General features: G+C 31.8%; 7 protein-coding genes across 14 annotated transcripts; 4 read left to right on the top strand and 3 right to left on the bottom strand.

The window, feature by feature from the left end:
* Positions 1 to 423: 423 nt before the first annotated feature.
* On the top strand, positions 424 to 4,311 carry Mms19 (MMS19 nucleotide excision repair protein). Of its 2 annotated transcripts, XM_018460161.1 has the most exons (9): positions 424 to 565; positions 906 to 1,144; positions 1,222 to 1,554; positions 1,637 to 2,231; positions 2,326 to 2,607; positions 2,678 to 3,393; positions 3,494 to 3,751; positions 3,830 to 3,994; positions 4,069 to 4,311. In XM_018460161.1, the coding sequence occupies exons 1-9, from the start codon at positions 469 to 471 to the stop codon at positions 4,267 to 4,269; spliced, it is 2,886 nt and encodes a 961-aa protein (XP_018315663.1). In that variant the 5' UTR covers positions 424 to 468; the 3' UTR covers positions 4,270 to 4,311. The 2 variants fall into 2 exon arrangements, with proteins under 2 accessions (XP_018315663.1, XP_018315672.1); XM_018460170.1 differs by lacking the exon at positions 4,069 to 4,311 and having other exon boundaries at positions 3,834 to 3,919.
* Positions 4,312 to 4,466: 155 nt separating this feature from the next.
* Positions 4,467 to 5,511, top strand: rtp (MORN repeat-containing protein retinophilin). Its single transcript, XM_018460207.1, has 4 exons — positions 4,467 to 4,609; positions 4,800 to 4,983; positions 5,079 to 5,188; positions 5,348 to 5,511. The coding sequence occupies exons 1-4, from the start codon at positions 4,600 to 4,602 to the stop codon at positions 5,494 to 5,496; spliced, it is 453 nt and encodes a 150-aa protein (XP_018315709.1). The 5' UTR covers positions 4,467 to 4,599; the 3' UTR covers positions 5,497 to 5,511.
* A 1,745-nt stretch (positions 5,512 to 7,256) lies between these two features.
* On the top strand, positions 7,257 to 8,006 carry LOC108730491 (cuticle protein 67-like). Its single transcript, XM_018460219.1, has 2 exons — positions 7,257 to 7,355; positions 7,468 to 8,006. Exons 1-2 carry the CDS (start codon positions 7,344 to 7,346, stop codon positions 7,855 to 7,857), a joined length of 402 nt encoding a protein of 133 aa, XP_018315721.1. The 5' UTR covers positions 7,257 to 7,343; the 3' UTR covers positions 7,858 to 8,006.
* A 306-nt stretch (positions 8,007 to 8,312) lies between these two features.
* On the bottom strand, positions 8,313 to 9,005 carry LOC108730497 (vicilin-like seed storage protein At2g28490). Of its 5 annotated transcripts, none has more exons than XM_018460257.1 (2): positions 8,872 to 9,005; positions 8,313 to 8,581 (listed from the first exon to the last, which is right to left on the bottom strand). In XM_018460257.1, the coding sequence occupies exons 1-2, from the start codon at positions 8,988 to 8,990 to the stop codon at positions 8,458 to 8,460; spliced, it is 243 nt and encodes an 80-aa protein (XP_018315759.1). In that variant the 5' UTR covers positions 8,991 to 9,005; the 3' UTR covers positions 8,313 to 8,457. The 5 variants fall into 5 exon arrangements, with proteins under 5 accessions (XP_018315759.1, XP_018315767.1, XP_018315751.1 ...); XM_018460265.1 differs by having other exon boundaries at positions 8,313 to 8,567; positions 8,858 to 9,005; XM_018460249.1 differs by having other exon boundaries at positions 8,857 to 9,005.
* Positions 9,006 to 9,121: 116 nt separating this feature from the next.
* LOC108730467 (spidroin-1-like) lies at positions 9,122 to 12,639 on the bottom strand. 2 transcript variants are annotated; one of them, XM_018460192.1, is made up of 11 exons: positions 12,547 to 12,639; positions 12,047 to 12,140; positions 11,723 to 11,797; positions 11,403 to 11,477; positions 11,083 to 11,157; positions 10,763 to 10,837; positions 10,443 to 10,517; positions 10,123 to 10,197; positions 9,803 to 9,877; positions 9,483 to 9,557; positions 9,122 to 9,237 (listed from the first exon to the last, which is right to left on the bottom strand). In XM_018460192.1, exons 1-11 carry the CDS (start codon positions 12,553 to 12,555, stop codon positions 9,137 to 9,139), a joined length of 804 nt encoding a protein of 267 aa, XP_018315694.1. In that variant the 5' UTR covers positions 12,556 to 12,639; the 3' UTR covers positions 9,122 to 9,136. The 2 variants fall into 2 exon arrangements, with proteins under 2 accessions (XP_018315694.1, XP_018315700.1); XM_018460198.1 differs by lacking the exon at positions 11,723 to 11,797.
* Positions 12,640 to 16,048: 3,409 nt separating this feature from the next.
* Positions 16,049 to 17,630, bottom strand: LOC108729868 (proline synthase co-transcribed bacterial homolog protein). Of its 2 annotated transcripts, XM_018459210.1 has the most exons (5): positions 17,402 to 17,630; positions 17,193 to 17,328; positions 16,689 to 17,049; positions 16,346 to 16,587; positions 16,166 to 16,246 (listed from the first exon to the last, which is right to left on the bottom strand). In XM_018459210.1, the coding sequence occupies exons 2-5, from the start codon at positions 17,283 to 17,285 to the stop codon at positions 16,175 to 16,177; spliced, it is 768 nt and encodes a 255-aa protein (XP_018314712.1). In that variant the 5' UTR covers positions 17,286 to 17,328; positions 17,402 to 17,630; the 3' UTR covers positions 16,166 to 16,174. The 2 variants fall into 2 exon arrangements, with proteins under 2 accessions (XP_018314719.1, XP_018314712.1); XM_018459217.1 differs by having other exon boundaries at positions 16,049 to 16,246; positions 17,193 to 17,630.
* Positions 17,631 to 18,264: 634 nt separating this feature from the next.
* On the top strand, positions 18,265 to 21,274 carry LOC108729818 (uncharacterized). Its single transcript, XM_018459144.1, has 3 exons — positions 18,265 to 18,596; positions 19,860 to 20,122; positions 20,475 to 21,274. Exons 1-3 carry the CDS (start codon positions 18,514 to 18,516, stop codon positions 21,065 to 21,067), a joined length of 939 nt encoding a protein of 312 aa, XP_018314646.1. The 5' UTR covers positions 18,265 to 18,513; the 3' UTR covers positions 21,068 to 21,274.
* The last annotated feature ends 400 nt before the right edge of the window (positions 21,275 to 21,674 follow it).

Genomic DNA, 21,674 nt, shown 5'->3' on the forward strand with positions numbered 1-21,674 from the left:
AGCCAGTGGCTGCGTTCAGCAGACTCAACAGTTTTGCAACCGTTTTATGAATGGCTGCGTTCAGCAGACTCAACAGTTTTGCAACCGTTTTATGATTGTCTGCTGAGATAGGACCATTCTTCTAGATCTAAAAGTATGATCCAATCAGCGCGAAGGAAACTTCCAACAGTTGCAAAACAAACGTTCTGCTGAACGCACCCATTGTCTGCTGAGATAGGACCATTCTTCTAGATCTAAAAGTATGATCCAATTAGCGCGAAGGAAACTTCCAACAGTTGCAAAACAAACGTTCTGCTGAATACAGCCATTGATGTATTCTTCCAGATCTAAAATGCTGATTGGATGATCTAAAAGAATAGAATTCTCTGAATGCGCCCAATCTCTCTCTTTTTACATTCTCTCTAGTTGCTTTCTTTACCGAAGTTCGGGCATGTGCTGAATGTCTCGTGTAAATAACATTTTTTGGTTATGGCTTCGTCACCGAATTTTGATTTAAAAGAGCGATTAGATATTAGTTTTAAAGATACAACGGCTCTTAATTCACTATGCAGAAATATAGCTTCCGGTATGTATCTTACAAAAATCTTTTTAAAATGAATTTTTTATGTACTTGTGTTATATTAAAAACTTAGTAGTTGTCAGAGATACAAAAATTAAATCTTTACGTTCAAATACTTTTTAGAATCAAATAACTAACTTAATTCTTTTAATTTAATCATTTCTTTAACTCAGAGAAATTTAATAAAATTTCAAGTTACACATTTATATAAATATAAATCTTTCTATGTGAGAACTGTTATACCTCTTAATGTAACAAGTATGATTGAAATGGATAAATTTTATTATATAGTTATAAATATTAATCTAATATTATATCATAGAACAAACTAAATGTTTTGTTTTAGAAATAAAATCAGGTTCTATAAAACTTTATACGTTTGTGGAGACACTAGGTTCCTATATGACAGACCAAAATGTTCTTACGAGAGAAAAAGGGGTTACAGCTCTTTCCTCGGTTTTATTGCAATTACCCCAAGATTATCTTACTGAATCAGAATTATATTTTATTACAACGTTTTATTGCAACAGAATGAAGGATCATTATAGTATTATACCATCTGTGTTAAATGGTATTCAAGCAACTGTAAGCATGTCTAAGATGCATTCGTATCTCTTGCATTATTTTTCACTTTTATTAATTGTTTATAAATTTCTTTTTAGGTGAACATGATTCATTTTCCTCAGAATGCATCGTCGTCCTTATTAAGAGTTATGTTTGAACATGTTCAATGTCAATCTCAATTGTTACCCGAACGTCGTAAAATATACTTAATAATTAAAAGTTTGATAGAAACTAGATTAAATGATTTGAAATCCATGGGACCAGATTTAGTTTATGGTATTATCAGCTCTATGGATGGTGAAAGAGACCCAAATAACCTCTTGTTATTGTTTAATATACTACCACATTTTATAAAAAGTTTTCCATTAGGTCATTTAACCGAAGAAATGTTTGAAGTTATGGCATGTTATTTTCCAGTTGATTTTAATCCTGTAATTACATTATCAATTTATTTTTCTGTCTTGTCTTTTTCATGTAACATTTGAATATATTTAATTTATAAATGTTTTACAGTCTGGCATAGAGGACCTAAATGTAACGAGAGAAGATTTAGCAGAAAAATTAGCACCCTGCTTATGTGCCGTTCCAGAGTTTGCAGAGTATTGCTTACCTATTATAATTGATAAATCATATTCTACTCTCAGGGTTGCTAAACTTGACTCTTTAAATTTACTTCGTGAAAGTGTTAAAATATTTGGATTGTCGAAGATAGAATCATACCTACCAGATTTATGGACAACTTTAAAAAAAGAAGTAATACCAGGAAGAGACGTTGAAATAAGAGACGCTGCTTTACAAGCAATAACATCTTTAATTAAAGTTATAACAGTTGATGAAACTGTTTGCAAAAATTTTATTGACAAAATAATCGTTGACGTAAAATCGTCATTATGCGATGTACAATTTAGTTTGTATAGACCTGCCCAAACACTACTGGAAACAATAGCTGCAATTAATAAAACAATATGTGTACAAATATTGCAAATGGTAATACCTTTGTGTATTGGACAATACTCTACAAAGAATTCATTAAACGATAAGATTGCATTGATAGAAACATTAAATAATTTGATGAAAATATGTTCTTATTATGATTTTTGCTTTCAAGGTAAGTTAAAATATATTATTATATATTGAACTATAATACAATAGTGTGATATTTTATATATTTATATATAATATATAAATAAAATTTAATCCAGATGTTCCAGAATTATCATGGACGAATATACCTCAAACATATTTAGATAGTTTAACAGTAGAAAATATTGAACTAAAAAGTAAAATATTCTTTGGTTTAACGATCCAAAAGGCACATTTAAACAATGTACAACGCTCTATATTATATAATGCGATATGTAATGAAATTGAAACAGGATGCGATAAAATACAAATTATATGTCATACAACTATCATAGATTTTACAACGTTGTATCTTGAAGAAATAATAATGCTAGTTAAAGAAAGATTGTTATCAAATATAGGTAAGTTAAATATACAGTTGATGTAAACTTACTATCAATACATAAAAGTAATATTAATGAAATGTTTCAGATGAAATGGAAATAGAATTATTGAAACGTAGAATAAAAGCTTTATCAGCAATTGCAAAAATACGTGAATTAGGTTGTATAATACTCCCGAAAATTGTTACAGTATTAACGGACACTGTTAATACTGATATATATATTACAGTATTACTAAATATCCAGAAGTTAATTGCTTTAAAGAAATCTGATTACAACATACATCAATTTCTATATAAGGAATGTCATATTATTGATAAACTAATTTTATATGAGACAAATACTGTCGATCATAAAATGTTGATATCAAACATCTGCCAGTTAATTGTACGAAATCTTACAATTGAAGAACAACGTGCAATTGTAGCGAAATATGCTGTGGCTTTAGATACAAAGATTCCTGCAACTGATGTAACTATAATGATGAATCTTTTCACTTCTTTACGAAAAGATATTGATTTGAACCTAAATAATAATATGGTGGAAAATCTGTATAATCTTGCAACTAGTAATTGCAATCTGAATACAAGGCAAACAAGCTGTAAATTTTTATCTGTATTATTAAATAAAATAAAAGTGTCAGATCTCGACAGAATTGTATCTTATCTGGAAAACAAAATAAATAATAATTTAAGTGCGGACAATGACATTAAATTAAAACAACATACAGTTAACTTTCAAATTTGGATGACTAAAGCACTCGTCATGAGAGGATACGCAAAGTCTCAATACTTTCTAGAGAATGTATGTATATGGTTTAATTATAATAATTTAATACTCGGTTATAATATAAATAAAAAAAAATAGAGATAAAAAATAATATTGTCTCCATTTGTTTTTACAGCTTACACTCTTATTAACTCATGATGAAATAGGTCAATTTGTAGGTAAACAATATCAAATTTTAGTAAGTAAATCTGAAGATATTTTGATAACAGAAAATTTCTGTGATGTGAAAATTTTTTATAAACAAAGAGTGTTCGAATATTTATTACGACAAAATATTAATTTTACAAGCACAATGAGACAGAATTATCTTATTGCTTTGGTACATTTACTAGAACAAATGCCTGAAGAATTATTATTTTTGCATTTAACTGAGGTAAGTTTTCATGATGCATCAATGATAAAAATATTACCTTGCAATAAAAATATTTTGATTAATATATTATGTTGTTAGTTAGTACCGCTGTTGATTGAGTCTCTATCTCTTAGCAATGAATATTTAGTACTCTGGACATTGATGTCATTTAAACTATTACTTGACACTAAACACGATGTATTTTCTGATAATTTACAATGTGTTATACCAAGGCTTATGCAATTATCAACGCATCGAATCATGGTAATTATTTACATTAATTTTCACTTTTTTAACTTTCATTATATCATTATATAAATCAATACTTATATTCATAGGGTGTTAGAATTGCGATTTTAGAGTGCCTAACGCACTATGCTAACTATCCCACTATTCTAATCAATCCATACAAACAAACTGTATTAAACAAATTGGGGGTAATAATCGATGATCGTAAACGTTTAGTAAGAAAGGCTGCAGTGAATGCGAGAACACGATGGTACTTAGTGGGTGCATCTGGAGAACAGTCAAAGGAATGATATTGCAATTTGGTTTTGTATATGTACATATATTTTAGCGCCAAGACACTACCATGTTTCCTGAGAATGTGATTTTATAAATATTTTTTGCCTTTATATACATTCTGAAAAATGTAAATTTCTTATTATTAAATATTAACATAATATCTGTAAATTCGTATATGATTGTTTTTATTTACGTATCTAATCCGTAATATACTTTCCCGAACGTCTCCCAGGGTCTCTTTATGCCTGTTTATCCCAGATATCTTTCTTAATTGAATAAAGAATTGATTTTTGTAAGTGGATTAAAATCGCAGCTAACTTAAATGCGTTCAGTACAGTGCAGACATGAGCGACGGTAAGAATATATGATTGTAAAATTTACTTCATTTGTTTTAATATATAATTAGAATTCTCTTTTATTTATTTAATTGAAATATTATCATCATTTATCCATGAAACGTTAAGAAGAAAAGGCATTTTTTTTATTGAATAGAATAGAATATTTAATTTTCTTATTTTAAATACCTGCATACATGCATCTACAGGTGTGGCAAAGAATGGTGCATACAAATATGACGACGGAACAAAATACATTGGCGATTGGAATCGTAGGGGTCTAAAACACGGTGCTGGTTTATTAGTTCTTTCGGATGGAACGCGGTACGATGGAGGATTTCAAAATGGATTATGCTCCGGCTTGGGAGTGATTGTATTTTCCGACGGAGCAAAGTAAGTTTTATACAGCAAGTTTACTTCGAAATTACGCGTTTCACTCAGAATGTCGTCCCATATATATTTGTACAAGACCATTCTCTTTTTCTTAGGTATGAGGGAGAATTTATGCAAGGATGGTTTCACGGCCATGGTGTGTTCTGGCGAGCCGATGGAATGAAATTTGAAGGGGAATTTCGTGGAGGTCGTGTCTGGGGCTTAGGTGCATAATTAAGTTGATAATTTATTATTAATTACTTCATAGTTTTGCAAATAAAGCGCTGCAACTATTCTGACTATCGGACTAAGAGATACAAACATAATTTTTAATTATAATTCAAATGTTAATTATTGTTACATATTTTTTATTCATTAACCACAGGTTTAGTGACTTATGCTGATGGATCGCATGGATTTCCGAGAAATGAAGGTTTTTTTCAAGATTGCAGATTAGTAAGGCGACGACGTTGTCCTGATATAGTGCAGAAGGCGCAAAAAATTTCTATGATGGCACGTGCTCAATGTTGTTAGCAGAAATAGAATAAATTGTAGATGTATAACTAATAAAAAAGAGCATATAAAAAATTCATCAGTTCATATTTTTCTACAATTATTGATATTATTTTAATAACAATAAAATCTGTATTATATAATATTTGGATAAATTTTATTATTAATATTTTTTTATTTTATTATGTTGTATATTTAAATCTCTCTCTCTCTCTTCCCCATATTATTCACTAACAAATAAAATTTCTGAATGTCCAAAGTATATCAAGAATTCATACAGAATTGGAACAAGGAATGCAGATTTATCTTTATTTACGTAAAATTAAGATGCTGATAATGATCAATACCAGTTTCCTGAATACAGAATGAAATGTAATTGTAACGAGTTATGCCCCAAAAGAAAAAGTTTAAGAGGGAGCACAAGGCTAGACTACTTTCCGCTCAGAGGCGTGGCCAAGCCGGATGTTCCAGTTTTGAAGACGAAGGTGCGGCACAAATTGATGCATACAATTCGTACATATAATGTTTTAATATAACAATATATGAAAATTGAAATTTTATATTTGTAAATATTAAATTGAAAGCAAAACAAGAAAGCTATTCGTTCTCCATATTGCTTTGCTTTATTTCTTTTGCTTATATTTTATTTGCGAGAATATATAATATTTTGATATATATGTATATATAATTTTCTAAATATATAAATATGTGTGTATATATATATATATAAAATTCGCTTTAAGAATGTTTTATACATATTTTCAAAATGATAACGAAATTATGAAAAAAATTATAGATTATTCTAAATCACATTTAAAAATAATACAATAAATTTAGTGACGGTTTACTATCTAGATCATAAGTTATATATATTTTAATAAATAGTATTTTTTTAATCTGTACTCTAATAAAAATGCATGGAAAGGTATTATAAAATAAATGACAAAAATTTCAATTCTTTAATATAAATACATAATGTATATTCAAGATTATTTATGTACAGAGTTTCATTGCGATGCATGAACTAGTTGCCCAATAAATAAACAAAATATTTATTTTTTCTATACTTTGTAACTAATCAGTGAATCGCAATGAAACTGTATAAGTTATTTTGAATATTTAAAGAACTTAATAATAGAATATAAAAAAATTTAGATTTTTGTTATTAAAAAAATTTTAATTTTTAACAATAAAATTAATAACAAACAAAATAAATAAACGACAAAAATGTGTTATTAAATAAAAATGTAATCTTATTCACACAACTTTCATATGTAAATAGTTGAGGTGTAAGTATTAAACATATTTCCAAATTTAATTTGCTTTGCAGGGACTGTATGTGTGATACATCCTTAAGTCTTATAAAAAAATAAGAAAATTCAGAATTTTACTCCTTAGGACGAATTTTTCTGATTGAACGAATTTGATTACTGTGCATCCTTGAAATTGTTTAGGTCTTTTTTTACACTAAACCATGTGCAAACTGTGAATATCTTTAGAAGTTCAAGGCATTGTTATTAAATAATGAGATTTTATAAAATTTAAATATTGTTAGAAATAGAGATAGATAACTAATATTATTTCGCATGTTATAGATAAGAGAAAACATACCCATACATTTTAGGTACCTATAAATCATCGGAAGGGCATAATGATTCAACAGGGAGCAAGACGTTCGGAGGATGGCGCAATATTAAGAATATCCTTGACCCTATATCCCACCATGACGAACTGAGGGTACCGAAAGATTTCGTGTAGCTCGTCGTTTGTCCGCCAAGTATAAAAGTACCGATTGTCACGGATTGTAGCATTCGTATTTCGGTTCAGACACGATTGAAGTCATCGCAGGATCTTCCCCGCATAACATAATGGCAGCTAAGGTATGTACAATCAATTATAATGAATAAGATTTTATCTAATACAGGAAACATATTTATAAGAATAAATCTGTGCTCTTAAAGTTTTAAGTCATTACTGAAAATTCTATTTTAGCTATTCGTAATCGTCTGCGTTTTGGCTGTGGCTAACGCCGGCTATATCGGACTGCCTTCCGCCCTGCAGTATCATATCGAGCCGATAGCGCACGTTCAACCCGCCATCACGTCGACGTCCGACAATATATTACGTAGCCATGGTAATCTGGCGCAAGTGGCCACGCAAACGAAAACCATCGACACACCTTTCTCTAGTTCGAGCAAGGCCGATATCCGTGTAACTAATCCTGCTGTCACTACCTATGCTCATTTTGCTCATCCAGCCCCGTTGACTTACGCTGCAGCCGCTGTACCAGCGGCTGGGGGGGGGGGGGGAGCTTACTCGCCGGCCGTTGAGGTATCTCATATGAGCTACAGCAGCCCGATCGGAATTGCCTATGCTTACTAAATCACATCCATATCACGCGACTTTATATGATATAATATACATATATTTATTCGAAAATCCTGGATACTTGTAACTATATACTTCTGTACGTGGCAAACTAATGACACTACGATGTAAGTAGTTACGCAATAAAAATCTATAATCTATAATCAAAGCTTCATTTTTCAATCCATGAGTCTATTCGTTTCTTAAGAGATTGAATTATAACTACGAATCACAAGATGTGTGGCAGAAGTTACTCTATCGTACGTGTTACGCATATCATTTTATTTTAAGAAGAGTTTAATTTGTAAGAAAGATGTTGGGGGTAAAATGCTTTTTGAAAGAACAACATTCAAGTTTTTTTTATGTGAAATTTTATTATTATTTCATATTTTTTTTTGTCGCGGCACTTATCAATAATTTATCAACAATTTCAAGTGGGACGGAGGAAAAATGTTCTAATAGAAAAAGGAAAGAATTTTGCGAATATTGACTTCAGGGAGAATTGCGAAATGCATCAACAAATTTGTATGTATCTGATATTAAAGGCAAGGTACATTTTGCGATGTGTAGTTATTGGTGGGATAGTGGCGGGTTTTTTATCAGTGTAAAAAAGATTTAGCCTAACTTAAGTCCTAATCCAAGGGGAGCGGCACCCCAGCTCCCCTTACCCCATCCAGCACCACCCCATCCAGCATCACCCCATCCAGCACCACCCCATCCGGCACCACCCCATCCAGCGGCAGGAGCCCACGCAGCTGAAACAGATTTAGCGAATGTTAGATTATTATAAGTAGACAGACGAAAAAAATGGAAAAAAATAATTCGCATCCTCTAACGACCATTTATCCATAATAATGGTAATTTATTCGTAATAATGGTAGCTTTAAGACTACCATTCGTATATGTGATACACATGATTTTGGTGGTTCCAAAATCGTTAATGTACAGGATATTAACTTTCTTAGTCTTATATATCATGTGAAATAACAATTATCTATACCTTTGGCGCCGGCACCACCCCATCCGGCACCACCCCATCCGGCACCACCCCATCCAGCGGCAGGAGCCCACGCAGCTGAAACAGATTTAGCGAATGTTAGATTATTATAAGTAGACAGACGAAAAAAATGGAAAAAAATAATTCGCATCCTCTAACGACCATTTATCCATAATAATGGTAATTTATTCGTAATAATGGTAGCTTTAAGACTACCATTCGTATATGTGATACACATGATTTTGGTGGTTCCAAAATCGTTAATGTACAGGATATTAACTTTCTTAGTCTTATATATCATGTGAAATAACAATTATCTATACCTTTGGCGCCGGCACCACCCCATCCAGCACCCCCCCATCCGGCACCACCCCATCCAGCGGCAGGAGCCCACGCAGCTGAAACAGATTTAGCGAATGTTAGATTATTATAAGTAGACAGACGAAAAAAATGGAAAAAAATAATTCGCATCCTCTAACGACCATTTATCCATAATAATGGTAATTTATTCGTAATAATGGTAGCTTTAAGACTACCATTCGTATATGTGATACACATGATTTTGGTGGTTCCAAAATCGTTAATGTACAGGATATTAACTTTCTTAGTCTTATATATCATGTGAAATAACAATTATCTATACCTTTGGCGCCGGCACCACCCCATCCAGCACCCCCCCATCCGGCACCACCCCATCCAGCGGCAGGAGCCCACGCAGCTGAAACAGATTTAGCGAATGTTAGATTATTATAAGTAGACAGACGAAAAAAATGGAAAAAAATAATTCGCATCCTCTAACGACCATTTATCCATAATAATGGTAATTTATTCGTAATAATGGTAGCTTTAAGACTACCATTCGTATATGTGATACACATGATTTTGGTGGTTCCAAAATCGTTAATGTACAGGATATTAACTTTCTTAGTCTTATATATCATGTGAAATAACAATTATCTATACCTTTGGCGCCGGCACCACCCCATCCAGCACCCCCCCATCCGGCACCACCCCATCCAGCGGCAGGAGCCCACGCAGCTGAAACAGATTTAGCGAATGTTAGATTATTATAAGTAGACAGACGAAAAAAATGGAAAAAAATAATTCGCATCCTCTAACGACCATTTATCCATAATAATGGTAATTTATTCGTAATAATGGTAGCTTTAAGACTACCATTCGTATATGTGATACACATGATTTTGGTGGTTCCAAAATCGTTAATGTACAGGATATTAACTTTCTTAGTCTTATATATCATGTGAAATAACAATTATCTATACCTTTGGCGCCGGCACCACCCCATCCAGCACCCCCCCATCCGGCACCACCCCATCCAGCGGCAGGAGCCCACGCAGCTGAAACAGATTTAGCGAATGTTAGATTATTATAAGTAGACAGACGAAAAAAATGGAAAAAAATAATTCGCATCCTCTAACGACCATTTATCCATAATAATGGTAATTTATTCGTAATAATGGTAGCTTTAAGACTACCATTCGTATATGTGATACACATGATTTTGGTGGTTCCAAAATCGTTAATGTACAGGATATTAACTTTCTTAGTCTTATATATCATGTGAAATAACAATTATCTATACCTTTGGCGCCGGCACCACCCCATCCAGCACCCCCCCATCCGGCACCACCCCATCCAGCGGCAGGAGCCCACGCAGCTGAAACAGATTTAGCGAATGTTAGATTATTATAAGTAGACAGACGAAAAAAATGGAAAAAAATAATTCGCATCCTCTAACGACCATTTATCCATAATAATGGTAATTTATTCGTAATAATGGTAGCTTTAAGACTACCATTCGTATATGTGATACACATGATTTTGGTGGTTCCAAAATCGTTAATGTACAGGATATTAACTTTCTTAGTCTTATATATCATGTGAAATAACAATTATCTATACCTTTGGCGCCGGCACCACCCCATCCAGCACCCCCCCATCCGGCACCACCCCATCCAGCGGCAGGAGCCCACGCAGCTGAAACAGATTTAGCGAATGTTAGATTATTATAAGTAGACAGACGAAAAAAATGGAAAAAAATAATTCGCATCCTCTAACGACCATTTATCCATAATAATGGTAATTTATTCGTAATAATGGTAGCTTTAAGACTACCATTCGTATATGTGATACACATGATTTTGGTGGTTCCAAAATCGTTAATGTACAGGATATTAACTTTCTTAGTCTTATATATCATGTGAAATAACAATTATCTATACCTTTGGCGCCGGCACCACCCCATCCAGCACCCCCCCATCCGGCACCACCCCATCCAGCGGCAGGAGCCCACGCAGCTGAAACAGATTTAGCGAATGTTAGATTATTATAAGTAGACAGACGAAAAAAATGGAAAAAAATAATTCGCATCCTCTAACGACCATTTATCCATAATAATGGTAATTTATTCGTAATAATGGTAGCTTTAAGACTACCATTCGTATATGTGATACACATGATTTTGGTGGTTCCAAAATCGTTAATGTACAGGATATTAACTTTCTTAGTCTTATATATCATGTGAAATAACAATTATCTATACCTTTGGCGCCGGCACCACCCCATCCAGCACCCCCCCATCCGGCACCACCCCATCCAGCGGCAGGAGCCCACGCAGCTGAAACAGATTTAGCGAATGTTAGATTATTATAAGTAGACAGACGAAAAAAATGGAAAAAAATAATTCGCATCCTCTAACGACCATTTATCCATAATAATGGTAATTTATTCGTAATAATGGTAGCTTTAAGACTACCATTCGTATATGTGATACACATGATTTTGGTGGTTCCAAAATCGTTAATGTACAGGATATTAACTTTCTTAGTCTTATATATCATGTGAAATAACAATTATCTATACCTTTGGCGCCGGCACCACCCCATCCGGCACCACCCCATCCGGCACCACCCCATCCAGCGGCAGGAGCCCACGCAGCTGAAACAGAGCGAATTAGCGAATGTTAGATTATTATAAGTAGACAGACGAAAAAAATGGAAAAAAATAGTTCGCATCCTCTAACGACCATTTATCCATAATAATGGTAATTTATTCGTAATAATGGTAGCTTTAAGACTACCATTCGTATATGTGATACACATAATTTTGGTGGTTCCAAAATCGTAAATGTACAGGATATTAATTTTCTTAATCTTATATATCATGTGAAATAACAATTATCCATACCTTTGGCGGGAGCGATAGCAATTGCAGCTGGTGCGGCAATCAAGCCGGCATAGCAGATATTTACGACAGCCAAGAGGCCGAACACCACCAAGAGCTGCAAGATTTAATAACGCTTATTTATTTTAATTAATTAAAAATTTCGGGATATTATATCTTATTTATTGAAATATTAACTGGCCATTTAAATTCTTTTCAGATTACATTATCGTGTCCAATTTCTCTCAAAATAAAAATATTATTAAATAGTTTTATATATATATATGTTGATAATCGCGTTCTGTGTTCTATGAAATTATAACGTTTAATAATCGTGTAGTGTATGAGTTATACACTTTTCTTACAATTAATACAAGTATTGTAATTTTAGAAAAGTGTAATAATCTGTAATCTTCATTTGAAGCCTCATTATATATAATATTTTTATCAATTTCTATAAATTAATGAATTTGAAAATCATGCAAATAATAATAATTAAAATTGTTTGTTTTGAAGGCACTTACTTTGAACATGATGATCGTTTTTCTATTTCTCGTTGAAACACAAGGAACGATTGAATGCTCTGTTTAAATCTAACAGTCTATTTATACGTGCTAAAGAAAACCTGTCCAGTGTGCGTGGTGCATTTTTTCCAAAAACTTCTTGTTGTACATGTACGAATGCCACTGTTCAGAGTAAGGTGTTATTGCGTCATATAGTTATAAAATTTTATATCTTGTTAAGCTATGAATATATTTTACGCCTTCAATGACTAGGCGGGTTAAGGTTCTAATATTGTTTTCCTGCTACAATCCCAGATAGTCAAGTCTGTAGAAAGCAGATTTTTTAAATGTCTGCTACACCCTATGTCAACAAAATAGCAACAGAATTGTTACAAAATTAGATACATAATATTGTTGACAGACTGCTAGAAAAAAACATAATAGAATCTCTCAGATAATGTCGGCAGGATTTGCTCAGTTTCTGTCAACAATTTGCCTTCACATTATATCGATGTTAAGGCGATGTTAACAGAACATCATGCATCATAAATGATGCATCATGCGCTTCATGCGTAACTCGGAACGCACCTCCAAAATATTTATGAAAATATTTATTAATATTTATTTTTTGAAATGTTATATAGATATTTCATACATATTTTATATAAAGCTTTATTCGAAATATTATTAAAATATAGACCAAATATTTTATGTAATATATATGATAAATATAAATAAATATTTCTAAAAAGTATTTTTTACTTGGATTATAATGTATTATTATTTTCACAGCATTTTACTATAACATTTACAATGAATATTGCATATTATTTATAATAAATTTTTTATGATCTGTGCAATCTAAGAGACCACAAAAATATTTACAAATATTTAAAATAAATCTTACAAACATTTATAAACATTTTGTAAATATTTTATAAATATTGTGTGCTGTCTGGGAATTGTTGTCATTTTCTGCTCGAATCTGCTGACAGTTTGTTAGAAGACTGCAAACATTTTGTTATCTGGGATCGTGTGCAATTATGACGTTCGAAGCGCAAAATCGTGTGAATTTTTGTCTTACATGTATGTGTAACCCAGCAAACAAGCTGACGTTATTTATCGTCATTTTGACGTCAAAATGACGATAAATAACGTCAGCTTGTTTGCTGAAAATATACGTGAAAATATCTTTTTTATATACCAACATTTGCATTTCATAGTACAGATTACTGAAAAGTGAAAACGTAAAAAATTATAATGGAATTGCAAGTAAATTATGTATTTTTGAAGATTGTTTTTGAATTCTCGAGAATGCTCGTATGATCGATTCATTCATTTGTTATTAAGTTCTACGTCCGTTTATACTTTTTTACGCTCCGTCACTTTATAAACATATAAGCAATTCTTTCTACAGTTTTCAAACAATGCTTTGTATTCATTTTTATAATCAGCAAATAATTCTGTGTGTGTGTGTGTGTGTGTGTGTGTGTGTGTGTGTGTAACAGTATAACTCTTAAAATAATAAAAAAAATATAAGAAGTAAAAGAAATTCATAATGCAATATCGAGTATCAATAAATGTGAATTCTATTTCATATCATGCTTACTTACACTTACATACTAAAGCATAAACATACCTATAACTTGATTTCTCATGTCACTTTTAAATTTATATGTAATGTTGTGTATATCTCGTGCTTCGCATATGAATATTGCATGAATATTGCTGTAATCACGTGGACTACAGTGGGCACCAATCTCCTCATTTACGATTGTCTGATGCAAGCTTACGTCAAGTTGCACAGGAGCTGTCTCTTTATTGACGTACATTATAGGGGCAACTTATATGTTTAGTTGATTTTCTTTAGTAATTGCTTGCATGTGCAAAGAAGCACGTTACAAGATACCCCTCTTAAATTTCAAATTATTTTAAAAAATAATATTATAACTTGTGATCTCCTAAAATCCAAAAAATATCTTCTCGTACAAATTTCCGTGAATTTTTGGAAGTACCGGTTATAAATAAAACTGCCTCCAGTATACGTGTGAAAGAATTGTTTATCATTAAAGAATATGCAAAAGTTAATAAAACGTTTAAAATTTTAATTTCAAAAGACGAAATTGTATTCTTCAAAATTAAACAGCCAATTATTTCTATCACAATTTTAGAAACAAAAAATGGCAGCACGAAATTTATGTAAAAATATTCAGTAATTTTTGTTATGCAAACATCTTTTTAATTCTTGGTTTATAGCGTAGCGCTTCAGTTTTGATCGATCAATCACTGCTGCTGAGCGAACAATGATGTTGCATACGACCTTTGATTTTGTGAAGAAAGTAACGACTGACTTCCATAACTTTTAAGAGCGGTAACTTGCGTAATTCATGACCTTGCACAAGATACATTTGAACCATGCTCCTATAAAAAAAACGGTGAAGGTGACCTACATATGTGTGTCTGTACGATATAATGAGGCTGAGGATTGGAATTGGACCACGCCCTTTTATCATATTAATTTCATATACATAAATTAATAAGAATTTTATCAAATTTATTTAATAATGTTTATAATTTATATTTATATCAATTATAAAATTTGATCTAAAAACATTTACGAGGGTGGTAGAATTTATATATATATATATATATATATATATGTAGTATTTACTAATTGCTATTCAGTTAATATAAACCTATAAATTAATCTGAACAAAAATAAGAAGAAATAAAACACGATTTCTGTTTCAAAATGTACATGTAATTCCTTATTACAAAAATATCAGATTTGTATTAAAATGAAAGATAAATACATTTTTTTAAACTTATTTTAACTATTAATTTGTAGATTTCACTGTTTGTTTTACAGTTTCTATATCAAGTTCATATTATAATTTATTAATTATATTTTATAAATTGAGACATACAAAAAAGGAATAAGGCAGTAAGTTTCTACAAAAATTCCATGTAGATTCATGTAGGCCAAGAAAGATCAAAATTAATATATGCTTGCTTAATTCATAAAATAAAATGGAAATTAAATAATATATTTATTAACACAAAATTCATGGAATTTATAATTTTTGTAATTAAAAAATGAGATAATATAGTTATCAATATAACATATAATAAAGTATAAATTTAATTCTAATATACCTTAATAATCTTTATTAACATTTTACACATTGTTGTGTACATTTAATTGCAATTGTAACATGTATGTATTTAATATTTGTTAAATACATATATTTTTCTATAATACAGCTTTTACAAATAATTTTCTCTAATCTAAGGTTTCCTCTTTCAAGACAATCATTTCTTCTAAATTATCCTGCTGTGTTTTTCTTTAGTATTTACACTTACTGATCAGATTAGAGTAACAAAAGGAATGAAAGACAGAACACATAATATTGTCATTTTATAAATTAGAATAAAAACAAGAATTTACGAAAGATCTTAAAAATACAATTAACATTCGATTCTGATAGTCATAAAATAAAGAAAATTAACTGTATTTGCTGCAGAAAGAATATTCATAATACATACATATCTGAGATGTCAAGATAAACAAATATATCCCTATTCCACGATATACATCCTTTTTTCTCAAGACAAAATTGATTTAATATATCAATTATATTATATCTTTTCAATTATTCTTTTGTGGTCTGTCACCAAAAATGGCACTTCCTACTCTTACATTTGTACTGCCAAGTTCAATCTACAATAGAAAATAATAGATGCATTTTGTATAAGAACATAAACCCTATATATATATATATATTTTAGTACACTGTTCACAATATTATCCAAACTTTACCGCATGTTCATAATCATTGGACATTCCCATTGATAATTCAATATCTTTTGTATCAATTCCCAATTCGTCATGTATCTTTTCTCTGCACTTTAGTAAACAAATAAAATCAGGATTGGCTCCATTCTTAATATCATATCCATACATTCCTATTGTCATAAGACCTATAAATTTCAAATTAGAACAATTCTCTACGACATGCTTTACAAGGGTTGATACCTGTGCAATGTCGCAACCATTTTTTTCTGTAATTATAATTATTTTTATAAGGATAATCCAAAATTTGTGAGCTGAAAATTATTTTATCTAATATAATCTTCTCACATAAAATATAATAATTCATTACCCTTTTCCTGACTTGTGTTAATTTGTACCATGACATTTAATTTGCTGTCATTGCTCTTTCGAAATCTTGGCCACGAATTATTGAGCGCATTTGCAAGTCTGTCGCTATCGACAGTTTCTATGATATATAAATTTGGTATACTTATAACTTTGTTGACTTTATTCCTTTGTAAATTGCCTATAAAGTGCCATCGAATTTGTTTGCATTTTTCAAGAATCAGTGGACTGAAGGCCTTCTCCACTAATTCATTTACATAATTTTCACCGAAATTTCTTTGACCAGCCTCGTATGCAGATACTATTGAGACAGTAGATTGCAATTTGCTAACAGCTACCAGTCGCGGTTCATAATATTGATACTCCTGCGAGAACGAGATAAATATTTTGATCCATGGGAGCTAACCTTTGCATTAACGTTCGAAACGCAACGTTTTCTATTTAAAAAATGCACTAAATAGTTATATATACATAAATTTATATATTTAATTAATACAGAAAAGAATACCGATGCTCTCTTCGTGGCAGCATATGATATCTTGTCGCAAACAGATTTCAAATTTGCTGCCACTTCTGCCATACTGTGTTTAAATATTGCCATAAATTGTTTCTTGATCAGTAATTGAGGGTATCTTTTCACTTATCTAAGATAATAAAATTATTTTCTTTCTCTTTAATATGGATATATCTCTCCCTTTCCATTTGTGTTTTCCGTACTTTTAATTGTCTCACGTGTTTGAAGCTTATTCTACAATGTGCTTTTTGTTTCCTGTTTCTTATTTTTTGTCTCTTACCTTTTTGACCAAAAGGCAAAAGACAGACAGAGACAAACCGTAAGAAACAAGAAACAAAGAGCACATTGTAGAATGGCTATAAAGCACAGTAAACATTACGTAATCGAATTTTGATAAATTTTGGAACGCAATTGCAATAATCAGGTTAAATTCCTAGTATCGTACTCTTTATTCCCTAGTGTTCACTAGAGGTTTGTTCGCGTCGCAAGCTCCAACATGTTCCAATATGCTCCTACTGTAGCTCTAACTCGCTCCAACGCGCTTGATAGAGTGAGTAGGAGCTATGGTAGGAGCACGTTGGAGCATATTGTAGCTTGCGACGCGAGCAAACCTTAAGGCCATCACAGGTACAAAAATTTTAGTCATAATCGTAAGCAAATCGGCCAATCACAGTCGAGCGTTTAAAACGCGAGATCTTAATTTTGATTGTGATTGGTCGATTTGCTTGCGATCTCACGATTACGACTAAATTTTTGTACGTGCGATGGCCTTTAGGTTCGCTGCGATTGTGCGCATGCGTCATCAGTAGCGATTTGTCAGCCATTATGATCAACATGGCGTAATCTTATTATTATCATCAATATTGCGTTTATGCGTTGCTATTTCTGTAAAAGTGGCAGGTTATAATTATGAAGATTATCATTAATATTTTATCCACAAACATTAACAAGAAAGTGAGTATTGATTCATCTCACATATCTATTTTTATTGTATATTAATAATAGATTTTTATTTTTTTCCATATCCTAAACAATTGCGAACTTGCAGATTAATCGAACGGTAACTTGGTCGAAATTCTAAAGATTGAATTGCTGCTACTAATTTCTTGTATTATACAACTGTACAAACAATAGCACGTATACCTGTACCGATCTTGTGAGAGATAAGATGGATAACAAAGCATCATCTTTTGGCATGTCATTTTGTGCATTCGTGTATCAGCAGACATGGTAGTGTCTGCGCTAAGAGCACGCGTAATTATTAATTAACATAAAGAATTCAAGCTTGTTATTTGGTTTATAAAATTGCACGAAGATGGGTACTTCAAGGCAGCAGGACAGATCTCTTGGTAGTGGAATTTCATTGCCACAATGGATGAAAGGAAAAATGGATAATAGGTAGGTTCTATCTCTAATAAATTTTATCATTGAACACATTTTATGGAGATATTTTTATAACGATCGTATATCCAAATGATTAGTATAATTACTAGCTATGACATCAGGATGTTTGAAGTTGTTATTGCATTATGTGCATGTATTTGATACTTTGCCAAGTTGGTTTATGTGTTATTTATAGTTAAGCAGTGTTTGCATATATTCTTTCTGTTGGATAAAGTGTTTCTTATAAAACTATACAGGTATTATTGTTTTACACAAAATATCATATGAATGAGATAAATTCATTTTGTTGACAATTATCTGAGGTACTTGTGTTAATAAGTATTAATTAATTAGTATATGTCAATCTTAATATTTATTGTTTTGTGTTAATGTAAAAGCTGTGGCTTGATATGATTTTGCTAGATTACATGTGATCTAGTAAATTACTAAAAATTCTATGTTTTGGGACATGTTCAGATTCTTATCTTGAGTGCTCTCCAGGGCTGCATTTTTTTGGCGCTTAAGCCGGCGGCTTGTTTTCTTGCTGGATTGCTAGCTAGAATAAATTCTTGCCACCGTATTGGCTACGATACTGACACTATCAGTACCGCGGCCAATACGATGGTAAGATTCTAATCTAGCTAGGAATCCAGCAGGAAAACAAACATCGTGTGCGGCAGGCTTAACAGTGCTTGTGAGCATCAATTGTCCTTGTTTAATATTTAATAAATAACTAGGATGAAACGATGCTTGAATCGTGAGCGCCAAAGCGAACACAATCCAGGTATCATTTTATCCTTGTTTAGCATTTAGTGAATAAGGCTAATATTTCATTTCTCTTATGATAAATTTCGTGTTTTAATTGGCCATAAGATAGAGGATTTCTAGAAACTTAAAAATTTCTCTATTCCGCAGCCAATCAACATTCTTGAAAAATTTGCCGTATAACAAATAGAATATTAGCCCAAGAGTGCTATTACATTTGTGCGTTTTTTTCGAACAACAAATTTTTTAAGCTTATCGATGTATTTTTTAATCCTGTTGGTTATAAGATAGAGATATCCGAGAACCTATCTATTCTGCAGCCATTTGTCATATGACAAAACGCACAAATAAAATCCTACCCTAACAAAGATAAAATAATATCTGAGTGACACTCGAGTGGGAATCTGAATATAGTCCTATGTGTTGATTTTAGTAATTATATAATACTAGATTACATGTGACCTAGTATAAAAAATCGCATCATGTGCTACAGGCATAATATACTTTTTTTAGATTTGACTTTGACGAAGCCGCATTCAGTCCACCATCTTATGACGATAGTTTCTTTTACGTAAGATATCCAAGATCGCAAAATACTCAACCACAACATGGATTAAAGCACATTGTAACTGAAGTTTTAAATGAAAATATTGCGAGTTCTACAAATCAGATAACAAATGAAAAATCCATTTCTGACTTGAAAGAGGTTAAGCAGATTGATTTTAGCAAACATCCGTTGCCATGTCAACCGTTTATACCGGTTGTAAATAATACAGGTATATTATCAAAAATTTTGTTTTTTTGAAATATGTGAAATACTGACTAATGATTCCTGCACACTGGATGCGGAAACGCTTGCCGCGTGACAAAATGTGACGCGTAGTCAATAAGCTTACAACTCCTAACATGTTCATTGGTTACCGCGTTGCATTTTGCCGCGCGGTAAACATTTCCGCGTCCAGTGTGCAGGAGCCATAACAATATTATCATTGGCCGTGTTCAGCAGAACGTTTATTTTACAACTATTGAAAGTTTTCTTCACCTTGATTGAATAATACTTTTAGATCTAACTTGCAATAATTATAAAATAAATTTTCTTTGATATTGTCATGATATATATTATTTTAGCTGGTGGTATTAGAGTATATAAAGCTCCAACGAGTGGAAATGTAAAACCTAAATCACAGGGGACGGATGATGGTTTTCATGGTGAACCGGCTCTTTGTGGCAAATCAATCGTTCATGTAGCTAGTCAAATGATGTCTGGTAAATTCACCAAAGTATTCACATCGGATTCACGTTCTCAGCAGACAGAGAACTCGGTAAAAAGTGTCAGCAAATCGTTACCAGCGACACCACTGACGTCACCAACAGGATCTCCAGATAGTTCGCCGAAAGCACGCAGGAAGATACATAATCGATACTTTACTGGTGCGTTTGTACCGGATAAAGAAAAATATCAGGGTAATTGGATTTTGGCAGGCATATTAGGTCAATCCAGGGAAGTAATTACAGCAAAGATAGACGAGGAGGATGAACTCTTTCCAGACATGGAGCCACGCAAGCCACTTAATCGAAAAAAATCGATATCGTCTCAAAATCTTACATATATAGGGAGAGAAGAAAAATCGGCGGATAAGTCATCTGTTTACGTAAACGTGCTCGAAGCTAAACCATCAGAACTAAGAGAGATGAATTTTTGGTCTCCGACTTCCATGTGAAGTTTTATATTTTGTTTAATTTTAGCTATTATTAGTTTTTATCATGCTTCTACCAAAGCATATTTAGATGAATTTAGTTTAATTCCAAGTTATTAATGCACATAGTAAATTTAGCTCATCATAATACTAACTTGACAACATTTCACGTGAGATTGATGTATCATTATATATTTTAATTGAATTCCTACGCGTTTGTAATCTTTTAAAAACGACAGCTAGCACTATTTGACTATTTAAAACACTACAGAATTGTGTTATAATTGTATTTAAAAGATGTCGCCTTCTCTATTTCTTTCTATTATTAAACATGAGAGAGAAGTATATGTTAAAAAAAATTCTCTATATTATATATTCGTATTACATAAGTATTATATTTGTGTACTTGTGTTATCCATGCTTATACTCTCAAAAATGCTTTGAGGATTGAAAATGCAATACGGTCTGTTAATTAACTTATCTATTCACGAATATCGATATATTGTAATTAATAATTACTTATTCTCCGTGCGTTACATATAAATTGTGGTATAACTAAAATGCATCAAATGTATCAAATCTTGTAAAGCCAAGAGATGCATTTAAATGATATCCAATGCTCTGTATTGTA

Source organism: Mycetomoellerius zeteki, unplaced genomic scaffold (assembly GCF_001594055.1).
Source record: "Mycetomoellerius zeteki isolate Tzet28-1 unplaced genomic scaffold, Tzet1.0 scaffold119, whole genome shotgun sequence".
Taxonomy (NCBI): domain Eukaryota; kingdom Metazoa; phylum Arthropoda; class Insecta; order Hymenoptera; family Formicidae; genus Mycetomoellerius; species Mycetomoellerius zeteki.